Below are 19,697 nucleotides of genomic sequence, written 5' to 3'. Positions count from 1 at the left end.
AATTATTAATACACATATAATTAAAATATAATTATTTAATGAAAGTAAAAAATAATATATAAATATATATGTAATAATATATAACTATATATTATTTTTTATTTTAATTTGCATTTATATTTTAATAAATAAAAATTTATATATAAATTATTTATCGAAAATTAAAGAATAAATGTACTTTAAATGGAATTTATTAATGCGCATGCGTCAAAAGTAATTTTCGATTGGTAGAGCAATGGATACACGCATCCATGATAGAGATAGTAGTTAAAAAAGAACGTAACGCAAAGGAGTAAGAAAAAGATAGAAAACGCCATCTTGCGCATGCAAAGAAGAGTGAGAGAGATAGAAACCACCGCCAATATGATTACTCGATCACTTGTTCTCAGTAGTAAAGCAAAGTTGGGTGAGAGGGTCGGTTTGTCGTATATTTGGAGCGAAACACAAACTCAAGAAAGAAATTTTTGTTTGTTTTCACATATATCGTAATTGTAAATAATATTTTGTGCCACCAAAGAATGGCAACTACCAAAGACGACAGCACCGATAGCGTGCAATTTTTTGAAGGAGTGGAGAAACTTCTTGAGATTTGGTTCACAAGCAGCAGCAGCATAAACAGAAAGCAGGGCGATCTTAGGCAGATTCCTCAGTAAGTTAAAACATGCTATCTCTCTCAGATTTAATCAATTATTTCTTCTGTTCGTAACTTAATTGACAATTATTTCTTAAAATTTATGTATAATTTATGCATAATATCATCGTAATTTATTGTATATCGTATAATATCAAGCTTTATAGTAATTTAATACAACTTTCATAATTTCTAATCATGTTTGAACATTAATTCATTTATGAGTATATATTGAAATTTAAAGTATCATAAGTATTAAAAATTAATCAATGACATATAATTTAAAATAAATAAATATCTTAATAAAATAAAACCGGTCTCTCAAACATGACTGTACTGCCGGTACCTTGTGGTGTAGTCATGATAATTGTTAGTACGCTTAACCTAACATTCTTTTGAGAATTAGTTTTTTTAATATTTATGATTATTCTAAAAAGGAAAGATTAATTTCGAATATTTGATAAATCATATTATTATGATTTTAATTTAATTCATATATTGTTTAATTAAAAAAAATGATTTTGTTGGAAAATTTTTCTGACGACGCACTACTTTGAATGCATTGAATCGTATAATAGTGTATATATCGTATTTTTTGGCGAAGATCGATGCGCCCACCTTCTTGTTCCAGTAATACCGACCGCTTAAAGCGAGACTACGAGACTCTGATATGTATATACATATATTACTTTATCTCCTTATTTTAATTGAATATAAATAGACATAAGCACCGATGCGATCTTCCTTTTTTCTAAGATCTTACTACATCTAGATTGAATCATTGTTTGAAAAAAAGTAATTTGTAAATTTAAATTCCTTCATTAAATATAATTTTCTTCATTTTTAAAATCGAATATAAATTAGTGTAACATTTTGCATAATATATGCTATTTTTTAAAAAATCACTACATGCAAATAATGTTAAACGATTATTATTATTATTATTAACAAACAAAAAATTTTAAAATTATATAAAATTGTTATTATCATTGTATGATATATAAAAATTACTTTTAAAATTTCATTTAAAAAAATTTATTAATAAGAATAGAAGAATAAAATTATTTACGGTTATTATAATAATGATCAATTTTTTAATAGGAAAAAAAACAAAACTTTATAGATAGAAATATAATATTTAAAATATTGTTTTTTATCTTTTATTTTATGATTTTATATTCTGATAAAAAATTAAAATATATAAGATTTTTATTAATGACATTTTATACATTATTGATTTACATAGTACTTTCGAGAAACGTACTACTACATATATAGTTATATAGGATATATTTGTATAATTTATATAATAATTTATATAAAAAAAATAAATATATAAGTGTATTTTCATACTAATTGATCAAATATTCAAATATTTAAAATTTATATTTTTATTTTCCTAAATTATGTATGTACATACCTGTATATGTATCTGAAAAGTATTCTGAAAAGTAAATACAAATTACAGGAATATTAAAATTATTGAATATTATTATTATTGAATATTATAATATTTAAATATTATTATTATTATTATATTAAATATTTATTATTAGTATTTTATTGTTATTATTATTATTATTATTCGTTTCGAATTCTATACAATAATTTTAAATACAATAATTATAAATTATTTAATAAATAATATGAAATATTGCATATTATTTATATTAAATACTATTATTATTATTTGAAAAATGTTTCTCAATATGACTTATTATGTACCTTCCCGTAGAGGAAGGTAAGCGCGCCATTTATGAATTACAAAACAACGATATAATCGAAGCAATAAATATAATAATAAAATAAATAATTAATTTCTACAATGATATTCTACTATGTTTTAACATTTATTTTAACAAAAATTTATAAAAAGGAACGAATAAAAGAACACTAATCATTTTAATTTTTATAATAATTTATAATAATATAATATAAATATAATATAAATTATATATAATTATATATAAATATAATATAAATATAATATAATATTATATAATATAATATAAATTATAATTTTATATTAAATTAATTTTAAAATAATTAATTTAATTAAAATTTAGTATTATCACACAATCATACTCTTCAATATTCAACTTTGCATTTGAATAGTTTGGATGATGTAATCATTTATTTTATTAATTTATTAGAAATTATTATTAGAATTCATTATAGAAATTTGATTTATTTTCTTGAAATATTTAAAATATAATTTTGATGTACATATATAAATGTTTTAATATTTCAAAAAAAAAATTTTGTACAAATTTTTAATTGATTATATAATAATCAATTAAAAAATATTGTTCCTTTTCGATAGAAAAAATTATGATTATAAATTTTATCATAAAATTATGTTTATCACATTTTATATATTATATATTTATTTAAGAAAAAACAAAAAAGTTTTATATATAAATGGAAATTTAAAATTTAATGTGATAGAAATTATATGTATTGTATATTTTAATATATTAATATTAATAATTATTATTAATATTCTTAAGTAATATATTCAATATCATTCAATAAATGTGAATATATCAAGTAAAAATTGTCTCGGATAATTCAACATTATTAAGAAATATAACAGGATTTTTTTAGGGAATGATAAGTGTAAAATATAAATAGATAAAATTGAAAAGAGGAAGAATATTTTATCATTTTTAACACGTGTACAGTACATGTATTTTATTAGTATTTATCATTTGGATATTTGTCGTGTGAAATATGCTAGTAATAGAAACATTTGAATATTAAAATATTAATTAAAGTTTGTTACATAGTACAATTTTTTTCTAACTTCATCTGAAACAACTTGAACTCAGTTATTTTGTATATAGGATATATAAGGTATGTAAACTCACTTTATGTACCGAGTGGTCCATTTTGTATACAGGATGATTCAATTTGTTTATCGGATGATTCATTTTGTATACAGGATGATTCAATTTGTATATCAGGTGATTCATTTTGTGTACAGAATGATTCAATTCGTATACCGAATGATTTATTTTGTATATAGAATACTCTAGGAAAATTAATATAAACGAGTTAAGAGTTAAAAAAAAAAAAAAAAGATAACAATAATTAAAATTATTGTTTGAAACTTCGTTTCCGAATATAAGACGAAAAACATAAATTTTATTCTTTTTTTTTTTTGATTTGTTTTGTATATCAAATTATTAACTCATTATTTGATTTTATTACATTTTATTACTGATTTTATTACTTTAAATTAATTTATCCTAAAATACATATTAATCGATATGATACTTTATTTCGTTAGATAATATAAATTTTAACATTATTTTAACATTTTAACATTTACATTTTTAATTTTAATATTTTAACATTAGATAATATAAATTAATATAAATTTAGATTTGATCAAATATTAAAAATAAAATTAATTTTTGTTTTAATTTGTTTTAATTTTAATTTATATTTTTAATTTTTTTATATAAATTGAGTTTATCGATATTTGAAATACTTTAAAGTATATATATATATATATATATTTTTAAATAAATAAATTAATTTTATCATATAAATATTTTTATGATTTTTAAGGATTAATAAGTTGAATTATTATTTATTGATAGTATATATATATTTATATATTATATAATAATATTATATATATATTATATATATATATATATATATATATTTATGAATATAAATGTTTATAAATTAAATAAATATTTTTTGTAAAATAACTAATTGTAATTGTGAAGAACTAATTGTAAAGAATAATAAAAAGAATGATATATTTTATAAACGATATATGTATATTTTTTGTATATTAATTGATATTAATCAAAGTTAATATTTTGTTTCAGATGGAAGTGGCAATCATTATTAAAAATCGTTCGTTGTGAGATTATCAGCATTTGTCGTACCGAGCATGTAGATGCTTATGTTCTCAGGTACATATTTAAACTTTACATAAATATTTAATATCTTTAATATTATTTTATTTTATTTTAATGTAAATATTGTATGTATTATGCATACATTGGTTATTAATAATTAATAATTAATCTGTCTAAATATCTATAGAAAATACAGAAAAAAATTTGAGATGAAAATTATGAAAAAAACGAAATAATAGATTATACTTTTATTTAACTTAATAATGACTGAAGTCCTGTAAATATTAACATTACATTTTTAAGTTAAAATGTAGATTAATAATTAGATAAATATACTTCCATCTTGTATGTTTGAAGAAAAAATCGTACAAGAGATAAATAAATATTTCATAATTGGTATTTCATAATTATCTTTTTAGCTAAAATTATCTTTAATAAAAAATATCAATTCTCTTGAAAAGTTTAATATATAGTGTTTTATAATAAATGTAAACATGTGTTAAATAAATGTAAACATTATTGGTTTCCTTTTATAATTTATATCTTTATATAAAACATTTTTCTGTATTTATATATTTTTCAAAATATTTGCTTATGAAAATTAAAATGATAAAAAATAAGAATTTAAAATTTTAAAGGCTTAACTGATGAATGAAAAATAATTATTTGACATAAAATTTTTAATTTTATTATTATTTTGTATTTTAAAGATTTCTTGAAAACAAATATATATATTAAAAATAAAGTATATGATAATATATGATATATTAAAAATATAGGAATTATTGATATATATTTAAATATTTTCTTAGATTAATTATATCTCTTTATTCTATTTTTTTTTTTAATTGCATTATTTTTATGATAAGATCATTTTTTCGAACTTTTAATTCTTCATCCAGGGTTTACTTTGATTTACGTTCCCAGAAACTCATCAAATTCCATAATATATAATATAATGATCCAATATATGTAATGAATAATCTAAGCTGTCAATTGTTTTTGCTATAACTGATAAGGTAATCTTTATACTTTAAAATGCATTCCTTGATTAGTTCTCAGTATTATATCTTGAGAGAAAGACTAAAGCAGCTAGAATAATTGTTATTACATATTTTCATCTTTTTCTGATATTTATTATAAGTTTTTCCTAATGGAATTAATGAAATTTCTTTTACATCTTTTTGTTATTTTTTTTATACAGTTTTGTATATGTTTTTATTCTAATAAAAATATAATATAATTAATTCTGAAGAAATGATATAACATAAAAATTGTAATATTTTTACATTTTTTTTTTCATATCACATAACTTTTATTACTTATATATTACTTATTATATATTTTATTATTTATATTATTTCCACAATTTATAGTATTTCAAAATATTATAATATTATAGTATATTTATATAATATAATATTACAATTTATTGAAAATTTATAGAATTTTATTATAATTATTTATAATTATTATAATTAATTATTATATATTTTCATTGAAAAATTTATTTTTTACTATAAAACAAGAATTATAAATATACAGAAAAATTTTTAGAAGAAAGATAGATCTATTCTGTCCAGATATAGTATAGTAGTATCAATTGATATAGTATCAATTGACATAGAGTTAAAAACAAATTTTAAAAAATTTTTTTTAGTAAATTTTATAAATTAAATATCAATTTCGTGTTATTAGGCATTGTTTACCTAGGAAAATAATAATAAATGATTAAATAATCACATAATGATCGAAATACATGTAAAGATATAAAAGAAAGAAAAAAGATATAAAAGAATTAATTATTAAATTTATTAAAAAAGAAATATTATTTATTTAAAGTGCTAAGATTTATAATATATAATGTTTTAAATATTATGCTAAAAGTCTATTAAATAACAAATTACTTGTAAATCAGAAATAAAAAGAAAATATCATTATGTAATTTCATTTTTAGGCACAATTTTGGGCACAATTTTATTTATCATTTAAAAAAAGAAGTTCAAATCTCGATATCGATAAAATCTAAATTCTTAAATTTGCAATTGAAATGATTTTTGGTTTTTTATAAATAAACTAATGTATAATTCAGATCTTTACATTTTTTCTAAATAATTAAACATTTTTAATTATTTATATAAAAAAAAAATATATGAATGAGTAAAATTTCACTTTTTAATACATAAAATTAAAATATATAAAGAAAAAGCAATTTTAGAAACGATTAATCATCTATGTTTTGAATTGAATTTCAAACTTATTTTTTATTATTTAAACAAAATTTATAATCAAAAATTATTTTATTAATTTCAAAAAATATTGTCTAAAACACGATGTAAAATATTATTTTAACTCTACAGATCTATATATTTGAATGAGCAAGTCATAGAGAAATATTTCTTAATCAACTATTCATTGAAAAATTATAGCTAAATTGAGGAAAATGATCATATAAATGTATATTATCGTAATTTTAACTGTTACTTCTTTCAATATATATTTTTTTAAATTATGAATTAATTTAAATTAATTCAAGCTTTTTAATATTAAAAATTAATATTTTAATATTTTAATTGTAAATAAAAATATTTATGAAAAAATTTATATCATATTTTTTTTATTTTTATGAATTATAACTTATATAATATATTAAAATATATATTAAATAAATAAATGGTTGATTCATATTTTATATATATATATTTATGATGTGATTATTAAATTATGTATTATTATATATATTATTCTTTTTTAATATTATGTTATTAATTATGTATTATAAACATTATTAATCATCATGTTTAAATTATCTAATATTTCATGTAATCTAATTATTCTTCAAAATTAAATAAATAATAATGGCTTTATATAATATAAATTGTTATGCAATTATTTTTCGAATTATTAATTTTATTTTTTTATATATTTTGTTTTTTATCGACTTAAATTTAACTAAATATAACATAAAAGACGTTTGTAACAAGATAAGAGGTCTATTCATTAGAGACATTTTTAATATTTTATTAATTAAAAGGAATTTGAAGAGATTTAACATTTAAAATGAACTTTTTTTTTTTTTAATATATCATTATTCATTTTTTGATTAAATTCCAATTCGATATTTGATTATTTTATTTATTTATATTATATTGAAATAGAAATTGATTATTATGATCATTGATTTGTTACCAGATTCGTTTTCAGGAAAAGATTAATCGCTTCCTTTTAATTATCATATCTTATATTGATATGAAAATTGAACTTTTATCATATCATGTTTATAACGTGTGCTTATGAATGAAAATTTTTTAACAATTATGATAAAATTATAAATTAATTTTATTTGTAGAAATAAGAAAAAAATCTCCATTATTTTATTTTAAATTTTTATAAAAAATTTAAAGTATATATTTTTTTTAAGCAGTAACTGTCAATCTGCTGTTTGATAAATTTTATTTCATTTATTATTTTTTTTAACAGCTTTTCCGCATTGCACAATGTTAACATGCATTGTATGTATATATGCATGTATATATGTATACGAAAGAAAGAGAAAGAGATTGCATTTCCGACATTAAAATTGAATATGAATTGGTTTACTTTATTACAAAGTAACGTAACCCATAAGCACAAAGATTAAATATTTCTCTAATTGATAATGCGTATCGTAAACATTCAATCTATTTACTCAGCTTTTTTTTTTATTCAACTCAACTTTTTTAACTCAAATTTTTATCGATTCACAAATTTTCTGTTCAAACATGGTATAATAAAATTTTATTCTAATATAAATGTACAGATTTTAACATTAACTTAACATTATTTATATATTATTTATATATATAATAATATTGGCATGTTTAATAAAACACATATTTTTTTACAAACTCATCATTACAAAATTTTTTCAAACTCAATTATTTAATATAAAATGCTATAAATTATCAAAGATTAAATTAATTGTAATGAATTCTATAAGATATTTTTATTTTATAAAATAAATCAAATAAAATTTTATTAAATTTCAATTTTTTATATTTTATAATTTAAATAATATATCCTAAAAAGTGATCTCTGGAAAAAACTATGAGAAATAATGTCGCAAATATTACATTGTGGAAAAAATTTAGGGGTTCACAAAAGAATCAGTATTTTAAACAATTATATTTACATTTTATCATATTTAAATCAATATCAAAATTATCTTGTCTCTACTGTACTGTACATTGTTAGCTTATTATAATGTTTCATTTTATTAATAAAATAACTCATATATTTCATTTATTATGCACTTTTACTCAGAAAATCTAGGGTCAATGGGGTCTATATGAAATATCAATGATAACCCGTAAATCATATTTAGTAAATTCTAGAAGAAATTGCGATATTTAATTTAGTTTTAGGAAAGTTATACAAGCGTCCATAATGAATTTAGAAAATCGTATTTTTATAAAGATACGACTTAATCAGACATTACCTATTTAAAGAGTTTATTAATTAAATTCATTTCTAAATGATAAATATTAAATATATATTTTTAATAAATTATATATATCTTTATAGTTGATATATTAAAGATTTTACGAAATGTTAATAAGCATATTTTGACTTACTTAATCTTTACATCTAATACTATCTAGATCTGAAACTAAAAATAATTTTACAGTGGAAGCCAAGTAAATGTCTTTTAATAATCTTCATTCTTTGATAACCTTCAACTTTATTATTTATATTAAAAATTTTCATCAAAAAAGAGCAAAATTTAATTTCAATAAAATACTTCAAATTTTTTTAAATACATTATTATATGTAATATTATTTTTGCAATTTTTTTTCTTTATTTTTATTAGTATTTTTAAGATTATATCTAAGCTTTAACATTTATTTCTTTAAAATTATATTTAATAAAAAAGAATAATAAATTTATAATAATTTTAAGCATTGTTAAACACGTGTTTCTGTCGTCATTGCTCTTCTAAAATATTGATTAACGACGATGATGTCATATGATAAAATATAATAATGTAAATTTTGTAATGTAATCCGAAATATTTCCTCATAAGAGAAGATCTAAACAAATGTTTATAATTGATAAATAATAAATATTTAAATAGTTTCATATTGATATATGAAACTATTATATTTCTTTTTAACAACGTCTTAAAATGTCTTAAAAATTCTAGTATCTAATTGAAAATTGTTTATTTTTATTAAAATATATAAACAAAAATATTATATTATTTCATTTTTTATATAAATATTGATATAAAATAAATACATAAACAATAAATATACTAAATAATAATTATGAGATATCAAAGAATATAGATAATGTTGATATATTTATTTGATTTTATGATAATCTTAAAAATTTTTGCTAAAATGGTTAAATATCAACATTTTTTCTTTTTGATATCCTATAATTATCTGTGGTATTTATTTTGTTTGTATATTTATTGCATATATAGTGAATATATTATTAATTTTTTAAATATGTTTATTTTGTATATTTAATATTAATACAAAATTATAAGAATATAAATTACTTTACAGTGAAAGCAGCATGTTCCTATCAAAACGTAGACTTATTTTGAAAACATGTGGTACAACTACTCCTCTTCAATGTTTGGAGCCTCTTTTGGAACTCATAAAAGAATATACTGGCTTTGAAGAAGTAGAGGTATAAAACTTTTTTTATATTTTTTATTATTAATATATCAAAATATTTAAAATGTTTTTTAATAAATTATATTAATTATAATTATAATAATTATTTATGAAATTAATTATTTATCTAACATTTTAATATTGAATAAGTATATTTAATGTAAATAATTAATTATATAAAATTTAAAATGAAATATCTAAAAGACAATTATGAAAATCTTTTTTTTATAAATCATATATTAAAAATTATTATATTTATCAATTATAATATTAATTATAATATTAATAATAAACATCTATTATATATTAAAATATGAATATCTTTTGAGAATATAATATTTTTTATAATAATTATTATTTATTACAAACAAATTAAAGTTAAAAGTACTTAGCTATATAACTTGACCTAGTACATGGATAAGTGTCTATATATAGGAAACCTCTAATATACAGGATACATCTCTACCTCTTGGTTTATTGATCTTTCCTACTCATGATATAGTACATGAAAATATATTTGTTCAAATTATCTCTAATTTAATGTTTCTTGTCTTGTAATATCTCTGAATATATATTGTAATTAGTTTTATTTCATTATTATATAATAATTAAATTTTTAATTGCTTTCTCAATCAAATTCAGGAAAAAATTAAAATACAAAAAATTATAATTCTTTCAGAATGTATTTTATTCAAGAAAAAATTACAAGAAGCCAGAATTGCAAATATCTCCGCATCAAGCATTTGAAGAAGAAGTTGGTTTACTTGATACATTTTTTCCAGGTAATAATTTTTTTTATATATATTTATATATTTAGATTTCTAAATAATATTTGAAATAGATATTGTATAATGAATAATTTTAGGGAAAAAAAACTTAAAAAAAAATTTAATTTGCTGTGTTTCTTTTCTAGGTGGAGAAGCCTATTGTTTAGGTTCTGTAGATTCAGATTGTTGGTATTTATATACTTTGAATAAAGAAAAGTCTGTTGATGAACCCTCAGAACCAGATCAAACCTTAGAAATCTTAATGACTCATTTAGATCCAGAAATAATGGCTCTTTTCACTAGAGATGTATGCTCGTCTGCAGATGAAGCAACTCAAAAATCAGGAATTGACAAACTTATACCAAATATGATTATTGATGATTTTTTATTTGAACCTTGTGGATATTCAATGAATGGAGTATCTAAAAATGTAAGTATTCTTCATAGAAAATATGTGTAATCTTATATGTAAAATAAACACACAAATAAATATTTACTAAGTAAATATTATTTTTATAGGGAAATTATATGACTATTCATATCACACCAGAACCAGAGTTTTCATATGTCTCATTTGAGAGTAACATTCCAGAAGCATCATATGAGGAAATAATACGACGTGTATTGAACACTTTTAAACCAAAAAAATTTGTTGTAACCGTCTTTGCTAACAAAGAATCAATAGCTGCTAGTTGTCCGCGTGACTTAGAACAAACTGATTTTCTAAAATGTTCTGGTGATTGGCTACGTACAGATGTACAATATTGTCGTTTCAAGAATTATGATTTGACTTGTGCATTTTATTCAAGATTCCCAAGCTGAGGGTTCATGGACGCTTCATTCGGACCTAATGAATCAGGGACAAATGAAGCGCTTATTAATAATTCTACTTTTTCGCAAACTTCTTTTTCTTTTTCTAATTCCATAAATGAAAAAAACAAATTTAATCAATCTATAAAACATATATTAAAACCTACAAATATTTACAAAAAACATAATCTTGTATCTACTCAATATATAAAACATAATAATGAAACAAATCTTAATGAATGCACTATTACACAAAATTCTATAATTACCCGAGGAAAGAATGTTACAACATCCACAATTCCACTAATTACATCCACGCCACAATCCATTAATCCTGATGTGTCTATAGAAGATAAATATTTAAATAGAAAAAGTAACGATTGTCATCCTTTGCAGAATTATATGGATATTAATAGAGGTACTAATTCTTATTCTCTACGATCAGTATCATCACCACAGTTAACAATTAAACCCCTTACACGATCTAAAGTTTATAGGAAAACATCTTTAAAATCAATGAATTTATCAAATTCTATGTTAGATCATAATATATCTAATCATCGTAAAAGTAATTTTTTGACGAGTTCGGAAAATCGTATAATTAATATTTCTAATTGTTCTATAGCTTCCACAGATAAAAAAGTACATTTTTCTTGTATTTCGGAATTAACTCAAGAAAATAATTCGACTGATACAAAAAATAAGTGGAATATGGGAGAAGTACATATTACTTGTAATCCACTTTCAACACCATATCCATATTCCACACCCCATCATAATATTATAAGTGAAACTGTAACAGAATCGCTAGATGATGAACCAAAAAGTCGAAGTTGCGGAAATTTTTTGCCAATTTTATCATTGATTCCACAAACAGTAATCAGTTTTCAATATTTAAGCCCGAAAATGAAATTTTCATGGTGGAGAAACAAAATCTCGTGAAGGTACGCTTAAGTAGACCATTTAGCGCAATTGTTGCTAGTGGTCTTATAGCACAATTAAATGCTATTTGGTCAAGCTCTATGAAAACCTCTTACCTCGTAGTTAGTTTCCAATCTTCATCAATTAGAGGTATCCTATCATCGCTATATTTAAATGTCAGCCTATACCTCTTTATTATTATAAATAAAATCATATTGAAAGAATGCATGCAAATAGATTTTAAAAGCATAAATAGTTCTTTCATTCTATGGAAACGTTTTGCACAATGTACAACAACTTTGAATTCTTTCAAAACAATATTGTACATTACGTTTCTATTGGATCCTCTAGTCCATGAAGTTTTTCCTACATTTATTAATTTATAGGTAGAATAAAACATAAAATATCCTTGTTCCATGTGAAAAATTCTCTTATAAGCTCTAGTTAAACAATATTTCTTGTAGGAATTCATTTTAGAAAAACCGAAATAGATCATACTACAATACTACAGGATTTAGTTTCAAATGAAATATATCAGTAATATCGGAATTCTCTTAAATTTATTTCTATTATAAATCATTTTTTCAGATAAAAGGATATCTATTTTAAATAAAATTCTTTAAAAATTATTTTCTAATTAAAAAATAATTATCAATTTAAATATACTTTTTCTATTTATATTTATAAATATAAATATGAAACAAATAACTTTTTTATTTCGATGTATTATTTCTAAAAAAATTTATTGATTCATACAAGTATCTATAGAAGACTTGTTAAACTTTTAATGTTGTATTTCATCAGAGTATGATTAAAATATTCCACATGTGAATAACTACTATATGTGATATTATTAAAAATATGAAAAATAATACACCAGTTGGTGTTGTACAATGTTGGAAATTTAGATTAGACCTTTGTAAACCTGATATAGATTTCCTTACTAAATTAATAATCATTCTATGAAATGGAAAGAGCATTAAACTAGTTAAATTACTATGATTAATTAAATCATTCCTATATGCGTGTGTGTAAAATATGTATGAGCGATGTATGTATATATGACAAATATTTCTTCTAAAATTTTTATTTTTCTGTGAGAAATATTTATATCAACCTAAAGAAACAACCATATTTCTAAAAAGTTGATTAAAATTTAACTTTTGTTAAATTTAATTTTTTGAATATTCAAGTTTTTATAAAAAGAATTTATATTTTGTTATTTTTTCCTCTGCTTGATTTTCAATATTTCCTGTATAAAATCAGTTGTAAAAGTTATATTTGATTATACTATTTATTTTATTTGTCAACAAATAAATAGGTTTTATAAGTATCTATATTCTGTTAAATTTTATTTTATAATATTTCCAAAAAATATTTTAAAATTAACAATAATTATAATTTTATAATTAAATTTAATTATAATTTTATAGTTAAATATATATAGTAAAGTATAAAAATATTTCAGTTTTCAAAGAGAAAGAGAGAGACAATAAGAATTATCTAAAAATTTTATTTCACATACTTACGAGATGTTTTAATTTTATAAATGTACTAATAGTAACAATTTAACATCCTTTAAAAACAAATATAATAATCTTTAATCATGAATGAAAATATAAAATTTATACTATATTTATTTCTTATTTTATGAATGTATATACATATATGTGTATACATATATATAAAATATTTCATTTAAATTGCATAATTTATAAAAAATTTATTTTGTTTAAAAGTAATGAAGAATCTGCACTTTTTACAATACTAATCATCTAATAATATAAGTAAATAAATAATGTGGTAGGTAATATACATTAGTCCTATTATATGCTTTCTAAAATGTATTATCTTTTGCTATAGATTATTGTTGCATGTAAGATAACTTAATTTCTGTATTATATTCATAAAATAAAGATTATATTTAGTCAATTAATGATGTATAGAATTTATTTATTTTATTTAATATGTTATATTTCTTATCTCTTATTATAATGAGTATATCTAATTTAGTTATTATAAATTCTAATTAGAAATATAATGTTAGTAATAATTATTATTTTAAAAAATAAGATCTGTATCTATATTTGATAATAAGTAAAAAAATTTATAAATTTATTAAATTATATTACCAGCATTGACATATTCTTGTTTATTAAAATAAATTCCATTAAATGTTCCATTGAATTTTGAATGTAACTTATGCATATTTTTATATGTTAATTCTTCATGAAGCTTTTGTACTTCATAAGTTTCTATATCAAATTTATTTTGAATTTTGCTTAATGCTAATAATGAAAAATAGATATACATATCAGTACTAATTAATATAATTAGTTATATTAATATAATTAATAAAAAGTTATATTAATATAATTAATATAATAAGATTAAATAAGTAAAAGTTAAATTTTAATTTTCTTCATATTATAACTTTTAAATTTTAAATTTGTTTACCTTTTTTCAAATCCATATCATTCATTTCTATATTACTGATTTTAGATAACTCATGTCTAAAATTGTCTGTTATTTTTTTTCGAATATAATCAGCTTCTATTTCTTGTTTAGTTCGTGGTACTCTGAATCTGATACAACAACAAAATCCAATTAATATACTAAGTAGAATAGAAAGGATTATGCCAGCAAGTTGCCAAACTCGAAACCCTGCTAGCGTTTCATCTTCCAACCATTTTTCAACTTCACCTCCAACACAATCTCCATATTGTATGACTATTTCATTAGGTGAACAAGGTGAAAAAGATGAAGATAAAGTTGATGCAATAGTTGATTCATTTATTATCTTCATAATTTAACTGAAAAGTTTGAATAAGTATTTAGAAATAAATTTTAAAAGGAAATGTCATTATTAAATCATTGTTATAATTATTTTTTGTTTCATGATATTAATAACATAATTCATAAATATTTTATATATGTATAATTAAAAAATTAAATTTTAAGTATATCAAAAAATTAATACAAAATAATATAAAATTTGTTTCAAGACATTATTAAAACATAAAGAATTTTGTTTAAAAATTTATATTGATATCATATATATACACATTTTAACTCTAATAAATTGTTGTAGTAATTTATAATACTTACATATTAAAAGAAATATAATGAAATATATGTATCAACATTGAAGATTTAAAATTTTTTTCATTTAATTATAAAAATAATTAATACAATGAACTTTAAACAGAATGTGTATTTCTGTAGAAAAACGCGTATAACTGAAATTCTATGAGGCACATACTGTAGCTTCTATATCAGTGTTAAATAAAGAGGTGTGGTTATTAATGAACATCCCTATTTGGCACACCCTAGTTTTTACCTTAATCTTATTTTCCAATCCCTACATCCATTTGCTAATTACATACTAAAATTAAATTAATACTAATTTTCACAATAATTCAATATTTTCAATTAGTACAAACAAAGGATTGATAATTATATCACTTATGATATAGAATTAATACTTTTATTATATTACAATTATATGTTAATAAGAGAGACAATAAAATAGCTAATAAAAATAATTTATCAAAAAAAAAACATCTATGTTATTAAAAATACAAATGATACATCAATATATAATTTTATAAAATCCACGTTTCTTGTTATTTTAAACATTTTCGTTGTACGTGGAATTAAAAAAAAAAGATCATTTTTGTGAATTTATAAAGACAAAAAATTTAACGAAATAGAAATACAATTATGTATCTTTGATTTTAAAGATAGAATTAAAATTACATTTTATCGAGTAAAAACAAAACATAATTTTTAATTTTATTCACAAACAGACTATTCCCTGATTTTTTTGAAAATTTTATGCATTTTGATATTTAAAAAATTTCGATATAAAATGACTTTTCAATCATATGTTGCCGTGTACACATTTCGAGTGTATTTAGCAATATAGAGTTTTTTATAAAGAACATTATATTGTTCATAGATAATGAATGTCAAGGCTCAAAAATTGATAGTTTTTAAGTCATGTGATGAATTAGAATCTTTTGTTATAAACAATAACAAATTTTCTTGCCAGAAGATCAAAAAATTTCTAATAAATCTATAAGATAAATGAGAAATCATTTATCTTTTAAAACAATATAAGGAATATAATTTTATGTTTACACTCATTCCTTCCTAATGAACGTTCGACCCCTGTAAAATATAATTTTCAAATTTAATATCCTAATGTAACATATTAAAAAACAAATATTTTTAAAAAAACTTACGTGATAGTTTTTTTCTCAGTGTTTTTTGATTGAGATCTTGCTCTATTTAATATTTTTAAAAAATCTGTTGTTTTCGTACGCATTCTTGAGTGAATATAAACTTTACTATATTTAATATGATAATGTAAATAATTTCTAAACATATGTATTAAATCAATTGTATTATCACGAGCTTCTCTGTTTGTATGTCTTGGAAATAATACTGTAAAAAAAAAACATAAAAAAAAAATTAATATGTAAAATTCATAAATTTTAATAAAGTAAAGTTTTTGTAATTTGTTTTTGTACTTTTTATATTTTTATAATTTTAACATAATTAAATTAATATTTACCAAATGTAATGTATCCAATGCAATCTCCAACAGCTGCCTCAGAATCTTGTAATTCTAATGGTGGTTCACGGTGATTAAATAAAACTTGTGGAGCTGTATGACTTGCACGTCTGCCCTCTTTCAATTCTTGTAAAAATAATTTTCCAATAACCATATCATCTTCATCTTTAAATATTGTGCTAAATACCACTGTTACTCTATCACTTTTGGCTTCAACATACCTTTATATAAAATATATATAAATTAAAAATAAAATTAAAAATATTACTTTCTTTTATTATTTTTATTATATATGTTGTAAAATGAAAGTACATTCTTACATTGTTTCTTCATCTCTATATTGAATAACTGCCCTTTTTTGCAATTGTGTACCTGGTGAATCATAATATTCTTCTTGAAAATCAAAATATTTTTCAAAAACACTAGCAAAACAATGCCTTTTTAAAAGTGCAATTTTTTTAACTAATGATTCCCAATCTTCAGGCAAATTTTCCAAATCTATTAATACAGAAACATTATAACCTAATAAAAAAAATACCAAAATCTTATTAAATAATGTTTAAATAACATAATTAATAATTATTATTAATTTATTACATATTTCTTAAACTTAATTATATTGTTTACCATTTTCAGGAGCTATAAGATAAGGTCCATATTCACGTATAAGTAACTCATCAGCTCCATGTTCTTGCAATTGTTTATAAAATTTAAGTAAAATACTTATCTGTAATAAAATTAATACATATTATTTAAAAGAAAAAATATCAAATATGAATAAAAAAATATCAAATGAAGTTTTATTGTGAATTATTATTATTATAAATTTAAGTTTGATTAAGCAATAAAATAAATAAATAATAATTAATTAATTATATATTACTATTTTAAACTAATATATAATATTTTATATATTATTTATATATTATACATACATTATACATATATTATTTATACATACATTATTTTATACATTATGTTAAAAAATATACACAATAAAATCTTTCAGAACTTACTCTAATTTTTGACTTGTCACCACTTAAATTAGAAATATGAAATAAAACTCCATCAAAATCTGCTATAACAACATCTGTAGATTCTGGTTTATGACTACAAAAAAAATATATATTTTAATTATATTACATGTATTAAATGTATAGAATACAAAATTATTAATTAATAATGAAAATTAATTATATTTTAAACATAATAAATAAAATTATTTTATTTTTATTATTTTTTGTTTTCATAAATTTTTAATATTAATTATATATTTTTCATATTAAAATAATATTAAATAAATATTAAAGTAGATGATTAAATGCTGGAAAAACTATATTTTACATTAAACATTTTTTGATATAATGTAAGTAGATTTAAATTTTTAATTATTTTTTTTTTTAATTTATATATATAATATATATATAAATATTGAATATCCTATTAAAATAAACGTCACTAATATTTGAAATGGACACCGCCCTAATTTGTAATCGTAAACTTTATCTTAAAAACGTGAAAAATATCTTGTTCTTAAAAAAGGAACACTTACCCCGACAGAGCATTTTTTATTTTGTTACTTAATGTTTCTTCTAGTATCCTATTGTGTATCTCTAACAAAATCATTATTATATCTTATATTAATTAATTTTTATATTATAACACAGTAATTATTAATTATCTACTGAGAAATTCAATCATATACACGATTCTGACTAATTTCTAATCTTTTCTCTTGATCGTAGGTTTAACATAGCCAGATCACCTAACTATATGTATGTTGTACTACTACCAATAGCAATTGATTTATTGGACAATATACATTTTATTATATTCTATTTAATATGTTAAAATTTTCATTTATTTACTTATTTCATAGATGTATATAATATATAAACATTTTTATTAATTGAATTCAATTGAAAATAATCAATTATTTTACTAATCTAGTTATAACTAAGTACTTAAGTCAGTTTTACAATACAGAAAAATATTGAAGGTTCATCATATATCATTACATCATCAATGTTCATACATAATAAGAAAAAGAAAATAAATTTCAAATATTTACTAATAATATTTTATTTTAATTTTAAAAATAATATTATAAGCATAATATTAATTTTATTCATAAATAATTTTATTTCATAATACGAATTAATAAAATAAAATTGTTAAAATTATGATATTCTTATGATATTCATATTATATATATTCATATTAGTGATCTCTAAAATAATTCTTTAATTTTTTCATTATTAATAAATTTTATATTTTTTAAATTTCAAATAAATAATTTTTTATGAATTTTTTGAAATAATTTTTAAATTTAAATTTGAATTAAGTAACAATAATTAAATAATTTAAACAAATTATATAACAAATAAAGTGATTTTTAATTAGTCTAAAAATATATAGTCTTTTATTTTAATATTTGAATG

General features: G+C 19.2%; 4 protein-coding genes across 5 annotated transcripts; 2 read left to right on the top strand and 2 right to left on the bottom strand.

The window, feature by feature from the left end:
• Nucleotides 1–338: 338 nt before the first annotated feature.
• On the top strand, nucleotides 339–11,986 carry SamDC (S-adenosylmethionine decarboxylase). Its single transcript, XM_003692844.4, has 6 exons — nucleotides 339–649; nucleotides 4,480–4,566; nucleotides 10,066–10,192; nucleotides 10,859–10,961; nucleotides 11,093–11,376; nucleotides 11,466–11,986. Exons 1-6 carry the CDS (start codon nucleotides 519–521, stop codon nucleotides 11,766–11,768), a joined length of 1,035 nt encoding a protein of 344 aa, XP_003692892.1. The 5' UTR covers nucleotides 339–518; the 3' UTR covers nucleotides 11,769–11,986.
• LOC147656137 (uncharacterized) lies at nucleotides 11,775–14,010 on the top strand. The gene is made up of 2 exons (XM_086916315.1): nucleotides 11,775–12,174; nucleotides 12,382–14,010. Exons 1-2 carry the CDS (start codon nucleotides 11,775–11,777, stop codon nucleotides 12,696–12,698), a joined length of 717 nt encoding a protein of 238 aa, XP_086772441.1. The 3' UTR covers nucleotides 12,699–14,010.
• A 570-nt stretch (nucleotides 14,011–14,580) lies between these two features.
• LOC105735187 (uncharacterized) lies at nucleotides 14,581–15,942 on the bottom strand. The gene is made up of 3 exons (XM_012485297.3): nucleotides 15,786–15,942; nucleotides 15,135–15,490; nucleotides 14,581–14,965 (listed from the first exon to the last, which is right to left on the bottom strand). The coding sequence occupies exons 2-3, from the start codon at nucleotides 15,481–15,483 to the stop codon at nucleotides 14,796–14,798; spliced, it is 519 nt and encodes a 172-aa protein (XP_012340751.1). The 5' UTR covers nucleotides 15,484–15,490; nucleotides 15,786–15,942; the 3' UTR covers nucleotides 14,581–14,795.
• A 208-nt stretch (nucleotides 15,943–16,150) lies between these two features.
• Arpc2 (Actin-related protein 2/3 complex, subunit 2) lies at nucleotides 16,151–19,051 on the bottom strand. Of its 2 annotated transcripts, none has more exons than XM_012485295.3 (7): nucleotides 18,809–19,051; nucleotides 18,273–18,366; nucleotides 17,884–17,983; nucleotides 17,577–17,778; nucleotides 17,257–17,477; nucleotides 16,925–17,126; nucleotides 16,151–16,850 (listed from the first exon to the last, which is right to left on the bottom strand). In XM_012485295.3, exons 1-7 carry the CDS (start codon nucleotides 18,880–18,882, stop codon nucleotides 16,823–16,825), a joined length of 921 nt encoding a protein of 306 aa, XP_012340749.1. In that variant the 5' UTR covers nucleotides 18,883–19,051; the 3' UTR covers nucleotides 16,151–16,822. The 2 variants fall into 2 exon arrangements, with proteins under 2 accessions (XP_012340749.1, XP_086772442.1); XM_086916316.1 differs by having other exon boundaries at nucleotides 17,577–17,754; nucleotides 18,809–19,045.
• Nucleotides 19,052–19,697: the final 646 nt, after the last annotated feature.

The sequence above is a fragment of the Apis florea genome, unplaced genomic scaffold, assembly GCF_048593485.1.
Source record: "Apis florea isolate Af1SG1 unplaced genomic scaffold, ASM4859348v1 contig_3802_pilon, whole genome shotgun sequence".
Classification (NCBI taxonomy): domain Eukaryota; kingdom Metazoa; phylum Arthropoda; class Insecta; order Hymenoptera; family Apidae; genus Apis; species Apis florea.
This window is presented reverse-complemented; position numbering and strand designations above follow the sequence as displayed.

Excerpts from the sequence above, each read along its gene's own strand:
- LOC147656137 (XM_086916315.1), top strand. The coding sequence starts at position 11,775 with ATGGACGCTTCATTCGGACCTAATGAATCAGGGACAAATGAAGCGCTT. Across the intron at positions 12,175-12,381 it reads TTATATGGATATTAATAGAG|CTTCCACAGATAAAAAAGTA; the intron begins GTACTAATTCTT and ends ATTGTTCTATAG.
- SamDC (XM_003692844.4), top strand. The coding sequence starts at position 519 with ATGGCAACTACCAAAGACGACAGCACCGATAGCGTGCAATTTTTTGAA. Across the intron at positions 4,567-10,065 it reads GTAGATGCTTATGTTCTCAG|TGAAAGCAGCATGTTCCTAT; the intron begins GTACATATTTAA and ends ATTACTTTACAG. Across the intron at positions 10,962-11,092 it reads ACTTGATACATTTTTTCCAG|GTGGAGAAGCCTATTGTTTA; the intron begins GTAATAATTTTT and ends TTTCTTTTCTAG.
- LOC105735187 (XM_012485297.3), bottom strand. The coding sequence starts at position 15,483 with ATGAAGATAATAAATGAATCAACTATTGCATCAACTTTATCTTCATCT. Across the intron at positions 14,966-15,134 it reads TGATATGGATTTGAAAAAAG|CATTAAGCAAAATTCAAAAT; the intron begins GTAAACAAATTT and ends TTTCATTATTAG.
- Arpc2 (XM_012485295.3), bottom strand. The coding sequence starts at position 18,882 with ATGATTTTGTTAGAGATACACAATAGGATACTAGAAGAAACATTAAGT. Across the intron at positions 18,367-18,808 it reads ATAAAAAATGCTCTGTCGGG|TCATAAACCAGAATCTACAG; the intron begins GTAAGTGTTCCT and ends TTTTTTTTGTAG. Across the intron at positions 17,779-17,883 it reads TCTTATAGCTCCTGAAAATG|GTTATAATGTTTCTGTATTA; the intron begins GTAAACAATATA and ends TTTTTTTATTAG.